The 14,183-nt window shown below is 41.4% G+C and overlaps 3 protein-coding genes across 3 annotated transcripts in view; 1 reads left to right on the top strand and 2 right to left on the bottom strand.

Annotated features, from left to right (window-relative positions):
• LOC139199294 (A disintegrin and metalloproteinase with thrombospondin motifs 7) overlaps nucleotides 1-1,057 on the bottom strand; it is a 72,171-nt gene extending 71,114 nt beyond the window's left edge. Inside the window, exon 1 of the mRNA XM_070828345.1 lies at nucleotides 937-1,057. Within this exon, the coding sequence (XP_070684446.1) occupies nucleotides 937-1,057 (121 nt within the window). The remainder of the gene's footprint in view (nucleotides 1-936) is intronic.
• A 2,055-nt stretch (nucleotides 1,058-3,112) lies between these two features.
• rxfp3.3a2 (relaxin family peptide receptor 3.3a2) lies at nucleotides 3,113-4,267 on the top strand. Its single transcript, XM_070831730.1, has one exon. It carries the CDS (start codon nucleotides 3,122-3,124, stop codon nucleotides 4,265-4,267), a length of 1,146 nt encoding a protein of 381 aa, XP_070687831.1. The 5' UTR covers nucleotides 3,113-3,121.
• A 6,831-nt stretch (nucleotides 4,268-11,098) lies between these two features.
• The window catches only part of itga11a (integrin, alpha 11a), a 47,720-nt gene continuing 44,635 nt past the window's right edge, over nucleotides 11,099-14,183 (bottom strand). The window contains exon 30 of the mRNA XM_070853368.1: nucleotides 11,099-12,365. Coding sequence (XP_070709469.1) covers nucleotides 12,288-12,365 — 78 coding nt within the window. The 3' untranslated portion in view covers nucleotides 11,099-12,287. The remainder of the gene's footprint in view (nucleotides 12,366-14,183) is intronic.

Below are 14,183 nucleotides of genomic sequence, written 5' to 3' on the forward strand. Positions count from 1 at the left end.
GCTTCCTATGCACTCTGAATCAAAAGTAGTTCACAAAATTGGTATTGGGATGCCTGTTTGCTCATCCTAGTTTCACTTGTGTAACTTCTGTATGTCTGTGCCAACTAAGAATAAGAAACTTGTGCCTGTGTCCAAGTACTTACTTAGTCGTTTAAAAATAAACTTTGGGATTCCTGTGCGAACATGCATCACCCGAAATCGTTACAGCTTGGGAAGGTGTATTACCTCAGTGGCACATCCTTGTCTATAATGCCTGTCAGTACTTAGTTCTTCTCTCGGGACCTCACACCTGATTTATACAGGATGAGACAGCTCGCATCCAGAGTCCTTTTTCTGCTTGGGTCTGTGTTCTCAGGAGAGCCCCAACTTTTAACAACCAGACTACAAGAAAGGCTGAGAGGATGAAAGTGCAGGGAGTGGAGGCAGGGGAGTGTTTTCTCCAAGACAAAAGAGGATTAATTCCCTTTAAATGATGATATCCACTGCGCCTGATGGGTAATACACTTTTCAAAGAAGAGCAGAATGAAAACCAGCTCTATCATGACAATATGATAATGTATCCCGTGGATTCACAAGGAGAGACTCTGTCTCCTGACCTTCCTGAGGTCAGAGGTCGGCGTCAGCTGCATTTCTGTATTTTGGCTCCAGGGCAGAGCACATGCTTGCCTGCATGGGGCTTGAACCTTTGATGATTCAATGGAATGAAGGTCTCTCCAGCAACGAGACTGAGCTGCTGAACCTTGAGATTAACTGCTATGGTCAACCCAAAACTTTGTAAACACAAGTCACAGCTGGCCACACAGTGAAAACACTGCTGGCCTGATTCTGAAACTGAATTAGATGCGCTCTGACACAAACAACACCAGAGGACGTGGCGATACCGTGAATCCACGAGTTGAAAGTTTTTAAAAGTTTTTGCTTTCAGTCTCGACTAACCTGCTTCATGCGACAATCCCCAAGTTTTGCAGTTTTCCAGGACCGTCAGCAGTGCGATGAAGAAGTGAATGGGGGAGACTCCTTGTCCAAAGGCGTGAAGCCCGCAGTCCAAACGGGTCATTTTGGCAGGACGGTACTTTATATTTAAGAAGCATTTAATACCTGTCTAACACCGTGTCGATTGTCAATTCAAATTACTTCCATCTGGGCTGGATGCACTTTTCGCTTTGCTGCGGCCATCCACTGAAACTGTGTCAGTCCCAGCAAACTTCACCAGTTCAGGCCTGAGCATGTTCTGCCTCCACGGGCCGTTTTAGCTGCATTCTCACTCTTGGTGACTTGTTTGTCGGCTCTGTCGGTGTTGACGTTTGCTTACAAGTAGCTGCCCCCTCTGTCCTCCATCAGCCTCTCACCGACAGCCAGTGACAGCTTAAACATTTCTTCTGCAAACTTTCGCAGAGCCACCCCCACAGATGGGTGGACTTAAGACAATGGGCCATCTTTCAGTGGGGCTGGAGGCTTAAAGGGGAATGCTACTCCAAGGAATTGGATACAGTGTCTCAATCCAGTTGGCAAGTTGCTCCCAAAATTGAGGTCTTTCGGTTTCTCAGGGGGTCACATGAGGACCCGTTTGGAGATTGCTGCATGCACTTGGAGTCAAAAGTAATGAATACAGATGAGGGGGGTTCAGTGTGTGAGAGTTTGCCTCCCATTATGCTGAAATGATAAACAGACAAGAGCTCTCCCGTGGAAAGTCTGGGACCAAACTGCCGTAAAGCGGTGCGGGAAAGTGTGTCTGAAAGCAATAAGTTCAGAGGATCCTAATGTGAAAAGCTTTTGTAAACCTACATGAAGCCATCTTATCAACTGAACTTAAGATGCTCTTTTCATCTCCAGTAGAGGGATTGTAAAGAAGTTTTCATCAAAGTGACATAACGTCGACATTAAAACATTCCACATGGTCACTAACCCACCTACATCACTCATTGTTTCACTTTATTAATCTTCCTCTGGCCAAGCTAAGCGCGCCCTCTAGCGGGGGAATGGAGGCACTGACGCTTCTGCACAAACTGCACGTTGCAGGGGCTGTGCATCAACTCTGATATGTCATCATAACACTCCTACATTTATCAGAAAAGTGTGTCTTGGTGATGATGCCTACAAATATGGAGGGAGTTTAACTTAATTCTACTGCAGAACAAATCAGATGCACCACCAGAAGTTGATAATCTGCTTTGCAAAATCTGCATTGGTCTTGGAGTGTAAATATCTTTCTGTGATTTTAACTTTGAATCTTTGGGTTCTGCGCTAACTGGGTTTAAAATGTCACCATTTCCCTTACCCTCTCATCTCAGGGCTAACTTTTTAAACTACCACTGGTCTTCAATTTCAACCAGGTAAAACATAAGCACATACACAAATCAAGATTTTTTTTAAAAAAAAAAGCATGAATCCACTAAGTGACAAACAGGAAACCAAAATATGTGTAACCATCATCAGCCTCCAGGAGTTAAATGGGACATTAATCATTAGCTGAGTCATCATGAGCTTTTAACAGTTTGGTGGCTTAAGAGATAAAATAATTAGCCAGCCTGTTAGGCCTGTCCATTGGCAGCCTCCATTCAGAGGATGAAGGGGGCACTAACAAATCTTGAGCCTTAAAATGTGTTCTCTTAGTGGAGATGTGACACAGATCAGGCAGTTAAACAGCAATGATCCTAATGGCCACTTAAAGTGGATGTTGCAACCTGTTCTTGTCACATACAGAGAAATGACCGAACCAAGCCACAATGGAGAGGGTGACTATCATGGAGCTGTTGAGTTTAGCAAAATCAGCTGAGCCTCCAATGAAGAAGCAGTTGTTGTTGTTGTTGTTGGGCTTCTTTTTCTTTTCTTTTCTTTTCTTTTTAACAAATTGCCACAGTGTTGTAATTGAATGTCAGCTTGTTATCAATAACAGCAGTCAGATACTGCTCTCTTCTGAGTCTCCTCTGTCACGTCTTATTCGACCAATCGTTGCACAGCAGAGGAGCGACACACCTGTATAAAAGCTGACTCCATTTCATTGAACGTGCATGAAGAGGTGAGAGTCTTTCTCGTGGGGTGCGGGGGGGCGCGCGTGTGCTGTGTTTTGCCGTTGCGCGCGGTGCAAAGCCTGCGTGGGTCCAGGTTACTAACTTTTAAGATGGATGAAATGTTAAACCACAGCGGGACACTGAACCGAAGTTCGCCTGGGGATGATAAATTCAGTTTCGAAGACATTGATGTGAGCGCGGAGGGCACCCTCATCCTCAGGATACTCATCTCTGTGGTGTACTCTGTAGTTTGCGCAGTGGGTTTGGTGGGGAATCTGCTCGTGTTTTTCCTTATGAGGTTACGGCAAGGTCGAAAGAGGTCCACCATCAATTTTTTCATCATCAACTTGGCAGTGACGGACTTCCAGTTCGTGCTCACTCTGCCCTTCTGGGCAGTGGACACCGCGCTGGACTTCAGCTGGCCGTTTGGAGACGCCATGTGCAAAATCATCCTCTCGGTCACCGTGATGAACATGTACGCCAGCGTGTTTTTCCTCACCGCCATGAGTGTGACCCGCTACTGGTCGGTCGCCTCGGCGCTGAAGAAGAAAGCGTACAGGAGGTCGCGGTGTGTGAAGTGGGTGTGCGCGGTGCTGTGGGTGTCGGCGACGGTGGCCACAGCTCCGACAACTATCTTCTCCACCGTGACTGTGGTCGCAGGAGAAAAACTCTGCCTCCTCAAGTTTCCCGAAGGACACGACTGGCTCGCTCTCTATCACATCCAGAAAATATTGATAGCCTTCATCGTCCCTATGCTCATAGTCTCTGTTAACTATCTGATGCTCCTGCGCTTCGTGCGACGGAGGAGCATGGACAGCAGCAACCCTAAACGGAGATCTAGAGTCACCAAATCTGTCGCTATAGTGGTTTTGTCTTTCTTCTGCTGCTGGATGCCAAATCATGCCATCACCTTCTGGGGTGTCTTGGTCAAATTCAACGCAGTAAACTGGGATAAATCATATTACATGGTTCACACGTATGTGTTCCCGGTTACCGTGTGCTTGGCGCACGCAAACAGCTGCTTGAACCCGGTGCTTTACTGCCTGATGAGGCCAGAGATCAGGAAAATGCTCAGCGGTTTGATTTGGAGAGTCTCCACCACATCATCCAACAAAGGCTGCGCGACGCGCTCTTTTACGCAGGGAGAAACCCAGGGAGTGGTGCCTCTCCAGATTGTGGATAATGGAGAGTATATGCTGTCCATCTTAGACCGTAAAGGCCTCTCAAATTCCAACGTGATCCCCTACTCCCGATGACTGCAGCGTGGTGAAAAATATGTCGCTGCTTTTTACTCCTCTTTTAACTGTCTTGTCCGTGCGTAATTTCTTTCCATCCAGTCACACACAGAACGGACGCACATCATATCATGTGTTTTTCGTCGTGACTTGGACTATGCATGAAAAGTGCATTTCTTTAATTCCTATATCTGTCACAAGCATTACATTTCACTTTCCATCCTCCCCTTTAACATCTAGCTACACGAAGCTTTTCTTTCTGCCCTTTCTTTACTTTTATGCCATTTTTGCCTTTACTTAACAACGAGGAGCAGCAAGAAACATGGATTTAGAGACGAGGACACAGGGGACAAACGCGGGATGTTAGACTCAGGACTCCCAGGGAAACCTGGGATTGTATGTGAAAGGATCTATAATGGATTTGGAGATTAAAATAGAATTACAATACATTACAGTGTTTTCTATTCATGTATATCCTGTAAACCCTGTCTGTGAACCTGTAAATGAGGTAGTGATTATTTCACCCCCAGCCAAGTACATTTATGCTTGATTCTCTGCTTTCATTTACAAAATTACACTATAGTTAACTTCAATTCTAGGGCATTGTTAATTCTCTTAGTAGATGATGGAAATGTATAGTTAGCCTATATTCTGTATTGTGTACACACAAATGTCATCCCCAAACTGCCTACACTGTGTTTGGCCACTCCTGTATGTACAAAAAGTATAGGCTATATTGTAGGTCTATATTTTCTCACATGCACTGTTTTTACATTGGAGGTTTCTCTCGCATCAATAAAAACATTAATGTGGATACTTTGCCATCTTGTCAAATGGAGCAGGCATATTTCTTCAAGTAGATTCTATTTCTTGGCTTATAACAATGAAAGAGACCCTTTCTCTTTGAGAAGTGTCTTGCCTGCATTGTTTGAGTTTGACACTTGACACAAGCAAAGAAGGAGAATATGGTATACCTTTATATGCAGGTAAACACTGACTGTATGCATTCATGCAGTGTTGGACTTGTGGATTACATACTGTAGATCTAAACTCATTTTCATCATGAGCTGCCTGTGCTGTTGAATTCATATTCACATGGTCTGTCCCGGGTAGCCCAGGGGAGCGGTTAATAATGGCTGCAGAGCTTCCAGATGCCTCGGCACCCGTCAGGTCCTCCTCAGCTGATGGAGCAAACAAAATGCAAGAGAGCAGAGCTGAGGGAGTCACCTGGCTGCAGGCACACAGCTCTGCTGCCAGGTTTAGTGTGCTAATGGGTGTCTGTTCCTCCCCCTGTTCTCTTGTCCTTGTGCCCCCTGGCTTCTTTGTTTTGTGTGATCTGTCCGTCACGCTGCAGGAACGGTGACAGTGATGATCACAAAGTGTCCAAACCAGAGGCTGTTCCCTGAAGCACCACACTGCGACTAATTTCCCTCTCAAATTGCATTTAACTATACTGGCAGCTGTAGACACCTAAATCCTTTAATTATTTTATTTTGTCGCTACCGTACTTGTATTGTACAGTAGAGAGTGAGGTTTACTGTGTAATACTGTGATATACTGTATTTCTACAGTGTTGCCACTGAAATTTACATCAATAGTGTTACAGCACACTACTGAAACATTTTTTCATATTCACACTAGTAAAACCTACTGTATATTTGCAGACATACATCATAAACATCTATGTCTCTTTAATATTTGTGGTCCAGTATTGTTAGAGATCTAAAAATCATCTGCTTAGTTTTACATTAAAAAATAGACAACCCATAAAACATCCAGCACAAAAGAGGATGAGACAACTGCTTTACGGAACTGAGCATTTATTGAAAGGCAGCATTATATGACAAATTGTTACTCAATTCATGTATAAATACGTATCTAACAAACAAAGTGCATGTCATTTCTCAGGGCGTTAATGTTAAGTTATTTTTGACAGCAGCCTCCCAACGTCAGTCATGAGTCAGAAGATATAGGCAAAATTTAGCAATCTACTGAGCCAACACTTTGGTCAGTGAAACAACAACAAATCACCAAGTGCTGAACGACTTGGCTTATGATCTATTTTAATTGACAGACGGTTGGCATACAAGACATCCAATTAACGTCAACTTCTTCAAAAGAGAAGCAACATGAGAATTCACTGTGAAAGCCTTCTATTGGAGGAGCTGGCTTGTTTTCTGCGGCTTTACTTTTCGCTCTCGTCTTGGCGTTAATCCTAATGAAGCACCTAAAAACAAACACGAAGAGAAGAGAAGAAGAGGCAACGCTTTGAGAAATATGTTTGTATTTGAGTGAAATGTAACATGATTTTACAACTATATGTAACAGAAGTAGCATTTGAATGAGTACCAACGATAAATCCTTGGAATACAAATTGTAGTTTAGTGCAATATACCTTTTGAAACTATAAATGCTTGTCACCGACATGTGGAACAGCACATCTACCTGTCATATCATGAGTAGCTGACGGTGAATTTAGAAAACATATTAGAAAACATATTACCTCAGCAACATAGTCATCAGTCAGTGCATCTGACTACATTTCCATGAATTGGCCACTTTATCAAGGGCCCATCATTTTATCAGTCGAAATACACTTCAGAGTTAGCTGCCAGTGTTCACAGTGAAACAATCTAAAACAAATGGCCCTACTTATATGCAAAGCTAAAACAAAATGCAAAAAAGAGGATGCTTTAATTAGCCAACCATCAAATCTTCTCTACTGCAGCAAAATACAGTTAGTTAGTTTTTGTTTGATTCCAGAAAAGACGATGAACAATGATTATATGATGTGGATGGTTGCAGGTGGCCTCTGCTCCTTCTGTTGCAGCAGAAATACTGCACAGCATCAACAAGTCTTACAGTAGGCTACTGTTCATGCTCAGTGTTGTTCTTGGTGCCAAATAGGATAAAAATGTATGGTATTTTACTTTGTTTTGGAAAAACTGATGAGAATTTGGTTGTGTTTTACACCAATGTATTGGTCTACATCAGGGGTCACCAACCTTTTTGAAACTGAGAGCTACTTCATGGGTACTGAGTCATACGAAGGGCTACCAGTTTGTCACACTCCTCTGAAATAACAAATTTGCTCAGTTTGCCTTTAGTTATATATTATTATTAATGATACTCATCTATGTGAAGACACTGATCACGTTAGTGATTTCTCACAATAATTATCAACAATGACTTAACATGGTGGGAAACAGATAATCAATATTACACATTTAATTTCTATTAATCTCAGCAAATGTCCCATTTTCACTGCCCACTGACAAAGAGCCTTTTAACATCATCAGCTATGTTGCACCATGTTTGAAAAAGTTATCAATTATGTAATGTTTAAGACAAATCAACTTTCATATTTTTAAATAAATCTTACCACATTTTAAACTAATGAACAAATCTGCGGCATTTTTAACAAAATGATATCTGTTTACATTTCATGAACGCACTTTTGAATTTAACACAATTAAAAATCAATATTTTTATTTAACGTTGCCATGACACCGCCATGTTGCCCCTGACAACATCTGGTATCTGTTTGAAATTGTGGAGCTCTAAACGAGGCTTCGACTGCTTTTTGGGATTTTTCCGCCGGCCTCGTGAAAATAGACTGCTGCTTACCCAAAGCTGCCTTCAGCTCACGGGCTGTTTCTGCCCGTAGCTTCCCGGTGGGCAGTTAGCATGCTAGCTAGCATGGCAGTTAGCCGCTTTGTCGTCGCCCCGCAAATGAGACACACGCAGTTTTCTTTCACAGCAGTAACAAAGAACTCTTCCTCCCATTCACTGTGAAAATGATGAGCTTTCTTTCTTTTTTCTGCCATGTTTTTTGGGTTAGAAACCGCATTCAGCTCCCCATCTCCGCTGCGCCCGCTAGCTTACTCTCCACGAGCGCCAAAGTTTTGTCATGCGCGCACTAACCTTTGAACTTTGACCTTTGAACTCGAATAGGTCAGAGGTCACCTAAAACTATCTAAACTGATTCTTTTATTTTTAAGATATTGTCATTTTCAAATCTATATAAATGCAAGTGTGATTAAAAAAAGAATAGCAACAGAAAAAAATAAAATTTTGTTTTTAGAACAGGCCTGCAGGGGCGACTCATGTGGTCTTTTGGAGGCGACCTGGTGCCCGCGGACACCGTGTTGGTGACCCCTGGTCTACATGATCCCTTCAGTTAAGTCATGTCAGTTTTATTTATGCAAACCCAAATCACAATGTTTCCTCGAAGGGCTTCACAATCTTCACATCATTTCAATAAAGATACACAACTTTAAGCAGAAGTGATTCAGTGCATGTATCCTGTGCATTGTGCATCAATTTAGCTGAGATACAAATGATGTAGAGGGAGTTTTCTAGTGGCTTAAAGGTTGAATCACACTCTTTGACCCCAGTAATCCCGTTAGCTATCTGAATATTAACAAATATAATTGATTATTTAAAAGAAAGGCTTGTTTAACAAACATTACAGAATGAATTAAGGTTTAATATCAAAGATTTAGTTGCTATGTAGGTTAGCCCTCGTATTTAAACATAGATTGCACCTTTCAGATGCTCTTGTGGTGTGGATACAAACTGGAAGTGTTTCTGACTTCGGCTGTGAGGTGTAGTACTGTAAATACTTCAGTTCTTATGGTACAAAAGCCCAATTGCTTTGGCAACAGATTAATTATATTTATGCACCCCTGGAGGATTAAACCTCCTTTACTTAAGAGAAGATATGTCGTCTCAACATTTGAGGGGTTGAGAGTGCCCACACATATGCCCCATATGTCATACACACACACACACACACACACACACACACACACTGTATATGCTCTGTTACCTTTCACAAAACTAAACATAGAAACGCTGACTCTTGGGCATTTTGAATTTTCATTACTGTACTTTTTCAGTGATGCTTCAGCAAACTGCTAACGATTATTTGATTATTTCTAGAGATTTCATTTTGGTTTGGCTGTGACCACTGAGCAGACAAATGAAAGAGAAATCTCCAGTGCATGTTTTCAGCTACAGTATCTACATTAGATTTTGATTCAACAACTTTTAGCATTTATCTTGGTTTTTGATATTAAGGTTTTACATTCACACTTTTCTAATGAATTTCAGCACATATTTCCTGCCTACTAATCCATATTTACTGTAGCTAGTAATTATGCAGATGCTTTGAGTAACATTTATGAGTAAACAGAGCACAGAGATAAATCCATACGCTTTCAGATGTCTCATCTAGTCTGTTTACTGTTCCATGTTCTGCAGCATGTTTACATAACCTCACATTGTGTTAGATTAATTGACTGTGTTTTGTATGCTTGGATTTATTGTTCACGTGTCAGCCTGTGTGTGTGGCTGCTTTAAACCTTTTCCCCCTGCTGAATCTTGTTACATTTGCAGCAGCAACAATCTAATTTCCCCCTCAGGGATCAATACTTTTTTACGAGATGGTTAATGGTAAATGTCAGCTGACTGACTCAAACCTGCATCCTTCCACACAAATGATAACTATTCTAACCCACACCACATGGGAGCAGAGAACAACACAAACAATCCCTTACAATGATTCTCATTTGCCTGTAGATTAGATTTTAGCAGGTGGCTACACAATCACCTTTGTGCTTGAAGGCAAATTGTTCTTTGTGGTGCTGGAAATATTGCATTAAGTTTCAATGGAGGACAGGTGCCACAAGGAAAGCCTGCCATTAAGTCATGCATTATGTAGATACATACCATACAGTGAAGCTTTACAATCAATATGCAATGATAATATATATATATATATCTTATATATATTATATATAATCTTCTGTGTATATGTATCTATATATATGTGTGTGTATATATATATATAAATATTATCATCCACTTTGATTGCTTGCTAATATATCTATAAATATATAACCTATGGATGACTGTTTTGCAGTTTGAAAGACATCCTAAGACAAACGGTGCCCCTTATTGGTGGATAAAGAACATTGCAGAAATCATTTTCAAACTCTTATTAAAGGAGCACTCCACAGATTTTACACACAAAGGTGAGTTTACTCAACCTGTGGAGCGGCACTCATGCTGTGAAATGATCTTGTTGTCTACTGTGCCACTGGTGGAACTTTCTAATAGCCCTGTGTCACAAACTAAGGGCATGGAGTTTCAAAAACCTGAGAATATTGCTGCTACTTCGTTGCATTATGGGAAATGTAGGATCTAGTGTTTTTGGAGCTTGACCCATAGTAAGAACCAAAAGTTAGGATATCTCAGCCTCTGCTGCTTTGATTTTTGACTTCTTTCAATCTGTCTCTTGTGAATCCCCCACATTTATGGAAGTGTAATACAAAAACTGCCAGAGTATGTTACCATTTAAGGCTGCATAATAAAAGAATAGTTCATCATTTGGGGATATACGCTTATTCTTTTTCCTTTAATTATAATGTCACAACCAGCAGCTGTATCATAGCTAAGCACAAAGACTAGAAACAGGGGTAATCTGCAAGCCTGCCTTTGACCTTGGATATCAAAACCCTATTTTACAACTATTTTTAGGCAAGGCACAGTAACATCTCTGCTGGTTGCCAGGCAACTCAGAGCCAAGAAAAAGTCCAGGATGTAGCTGCTATCTCCTGCAAATTGTCGTTTTTACATTCTCTAGAAGAGTCTTCTAGAGTTTTTGAAGCTTACTCTTTCTAGAAAGTACTCCTAATACCTCTCCCCTCCCTGATACTAACCCTAGTTGCCCCTCATCTTCTGTGTTGGACGAATGGAGAGAAGCACTCTTGCTTCTCCAGACTTCCTTATGTCGAGGTTTTCATTAAAAAGACACTCACTGACTTATACAATATTTTATTTGTAGGCGTATAACAGCTCTTCACACCTCATCAAACAGGACAAACATTCATTGGTAACACCAGGAGGGTGCTGGCATACTGTAAGCAATGTGCATTTACTGGACTCATCTTTGTGGCATCTGATTGTCATTTACTTACAGTTCTTCATGAAAATTACTTTATTGAAGTCCGTGTTGCCTGCAGTATTTTATGCACATCCTATTGCTCTGAAGCTCTGAAGTCTCAGTAAAACAAACTGACTTGTTTCATTTGCCTTGTTGCTTAAGTTACAAAGTAATGTCACAAACCTTGTGGAAAATGCTGAAAACTACTATAATGTTTGAAAGGCTATAAAAAGGTACTTGACTATTTACAAAATTCAAGTTAATTTTGTACAAAGTAAAAGTGCATCAAATGTTTAAAGGTCACCCTGCATGTTTTCCAGGATGAAAATATTTAAAGAAAAGGAGAGAGCCCTTAAGAGAGGATGTAGGTTTAGAAGATTCTCCTCTGTAGAAAAAGATTAAGAAAAGTCTCTGTAAGTTAAAACATCATGAATCTTCTTTGAACTCTGGCGTCTTTGGTTCAGTTTTGTGTCTTCATAAATTATTATGCAAGTGAGCTGAACATGTTGCAGATAAAATCTTTTAAACATCGAATTCAATATACAGTATTATAACTTTACATTTGCTCTAGCTTTTGGGTGGCATGTCACCCTTGAGGTTTTTCATGTATTTCAAAATTTATCATAAGAGTTAAATAAATATACATCAGGAAGAGACAATAGAGTGATTGGCTGACGCTTGCCTCATTGGCAAATTGTGGCCTGAAATTCTTGGAACAGATCGATCAAAACTTGCTCTATTCTTCTTTTCAAATGTCCGAAAAAGCACCAAAGCTCCAGCCCGAAGCCAAGAAAACAAGAGCTCAATGGTCTGTGAACTCACGACACGGAGGGCAGTGGGATACATAGACAAAGAAGGCCCTAATGTCGCAACAGTGCAGGAATGCTAAGTGAGTGTGACAGTGCTGACTGTTGGGGGTCAGGGGTCGTGGCGTGGGACAGATCCAGTGCACTGAACAAGCCTTGCTTCTGCGGTCATGCGGAGCTGTCTATGCGGTGCCACTGTGGTGTTGGGGAGCAGGGGGAGGTGGGATGGTCCCTGAGTGTCGGGTCCCCTGTGGAAAAGGCGTCTGCTGGGGGCCCTCAGCCTGCGTTACCGTTCTTCAGCCACTTTCCCGTTCGCCTCCCGCTCGTCCTCGTCTCTCCGCTTCCGCCTCTGGAAGAAGCCGAGCTGAGAGGGAGAGCAGTGAAACGGAAAGAAATTTAGACAAAAGCTGTAGCCTAACAATAGAAGACTGCATGGAAGTTGTTCATTCTTGAGCTTGGGATCAGTAGGTGATCAGTAATTTGAATTTAGTAGTAGTATAATTAGAATTTACTAGTATTTACTAGTTTAATAGTATGAGAGAATTTTCCTTCTTTTAGCCTCTACGCACAGGAGGCTAACCAGGTCACGTTCGGTTCAAGGGGTCTCATTCCGGCCAACTGTGACACTTAAAGTGCGGGAAGCCCTGTTGCTGTCTTTGGAGCACATTTTTGTTGTTTGGGTTGGCTGGCACCCTCTAGATAAGGAGTGATGCAATGTTGTTAGAGTAACCGAGGTCACAGGTGATAGCTGTGCTCTAAACATTACAGGATAGACTGTTTCCAGTTAGTGAAACATGCTGATGGTGATCTAGAAACTCCATAGAGCGCCATCTGGGGTAATGTAGATGGTCAAAGTTTCTCGTTGAGACACCAGGGAACCAAAACACTTTTCTGTCATGTTCTTGACGTAAGTATAATGACATAGTCTGGGTATGTCTGGCAGGGCTTAAAAGACTGATCATGAAAAGGAGCCTTCAGAACTGAGGTGGCATCAGACAGTATTCACACTGCTGTCTCTGTCTGTCCTCGGCCGAGCATCAATAACACTGCTGAATAAGATATTAAGGTCTCAATCGAGCTTTTATTCACGGTCAGTGCTAACCAGGGTCCGAGATTTCTATCACAAATGACTTTGACACCGAAACCATGTGATGATTTGCTGCTATACACCCAAACTATAAAATCAAGATTTTCCCAGTACATCTGATGGATTCATTTTCTCAGCCACTCTTTTATTGACTTTACTGAAGAGCCCCACCGGTGTTTCCATCACTCTATTTGATTGGAGTCCCTGTGCTAATAAGAGTGATAAACCTTTAATTTGTCAAGCTAGCAGCAGAGTGAGGAAGATGTCAGTCAAACACAGCCCGCACACACTCATGCAGTCCTGAGACAAGCTTTAATACGGAAAAATAGCCAGTAGCGTCTTGTGAACACGATCGATTCTATCTTATGGCTCTGCCCCAGAGAAAAACATGACATTTATTATCTTTGGTCACCTGGGGTTAGGTTGTGGTTTCAGTCAGTGGTCCCTATGTTGACCATGGATTTTTGATGTTTTACCTCAAAATGAGGTCCAACATACAGGATATCTGTTCCACTATTTCTCCAATTGTAAACATGGACATATAGGGAAATCACACATCCAGACTCTTCTTTTCAAGATATGAGGCATGACTATTATGTCCTTATAAACACTGTTGTTATACTAAATGAAATTATGTAGTAGCCTGCCAGTTAATAATATCTCTGTCTGTTTCAACCTTATAATCTCTTCTCAGTTGTTATTTATTTCTCTGCCAGGGTGTGGCAGCATAACCCTATGCTGAAGGACTCCTGTGACTATAGTTTAGGTTTAAATTTATACTTTTATTTTGAATTATTTATATCAGGAACCATAAAAAAATATGAAGAGATGCTTGTTACCAGAGACACTATGGAAATCTGTGCTGGTTTTCAAATTGACAAAGAGCTTCTTTTTGTGTATATAATGTTTGTATATATTATGTTTATTTAATTTTCTCTTTCTTTAACTGTTTGCCTTATGTCTGTCCTTTGAGGCTGTGAAAGCAGAATGTATAAAGGCAGAGGGACAACTAGATTCTCGTCTTGAAGCAGACCTTGAAGTTCTGCTCGTTTGCTCAAAGTGGAATGAAGAAAGCTTCATGAGAAGATTGTCTTA

The sequence above is a fragment of the Pempheris klunzingeri genome, chromosome 1 (assembly GCF_042242105.1).
Source record: "Pempheris klunzingeri isolate RE-2024b chromosome 1, fPemKlu1.hap1, whole genome shotgun sequence".
In the NCBI taxonomy this organism is placed as follows: Eukaryota; Metazoa; Chordata; class Actinopteri; order Acropomatiformes; family Pempheridae; genus Pempheris; species Pempheris klunzingeri.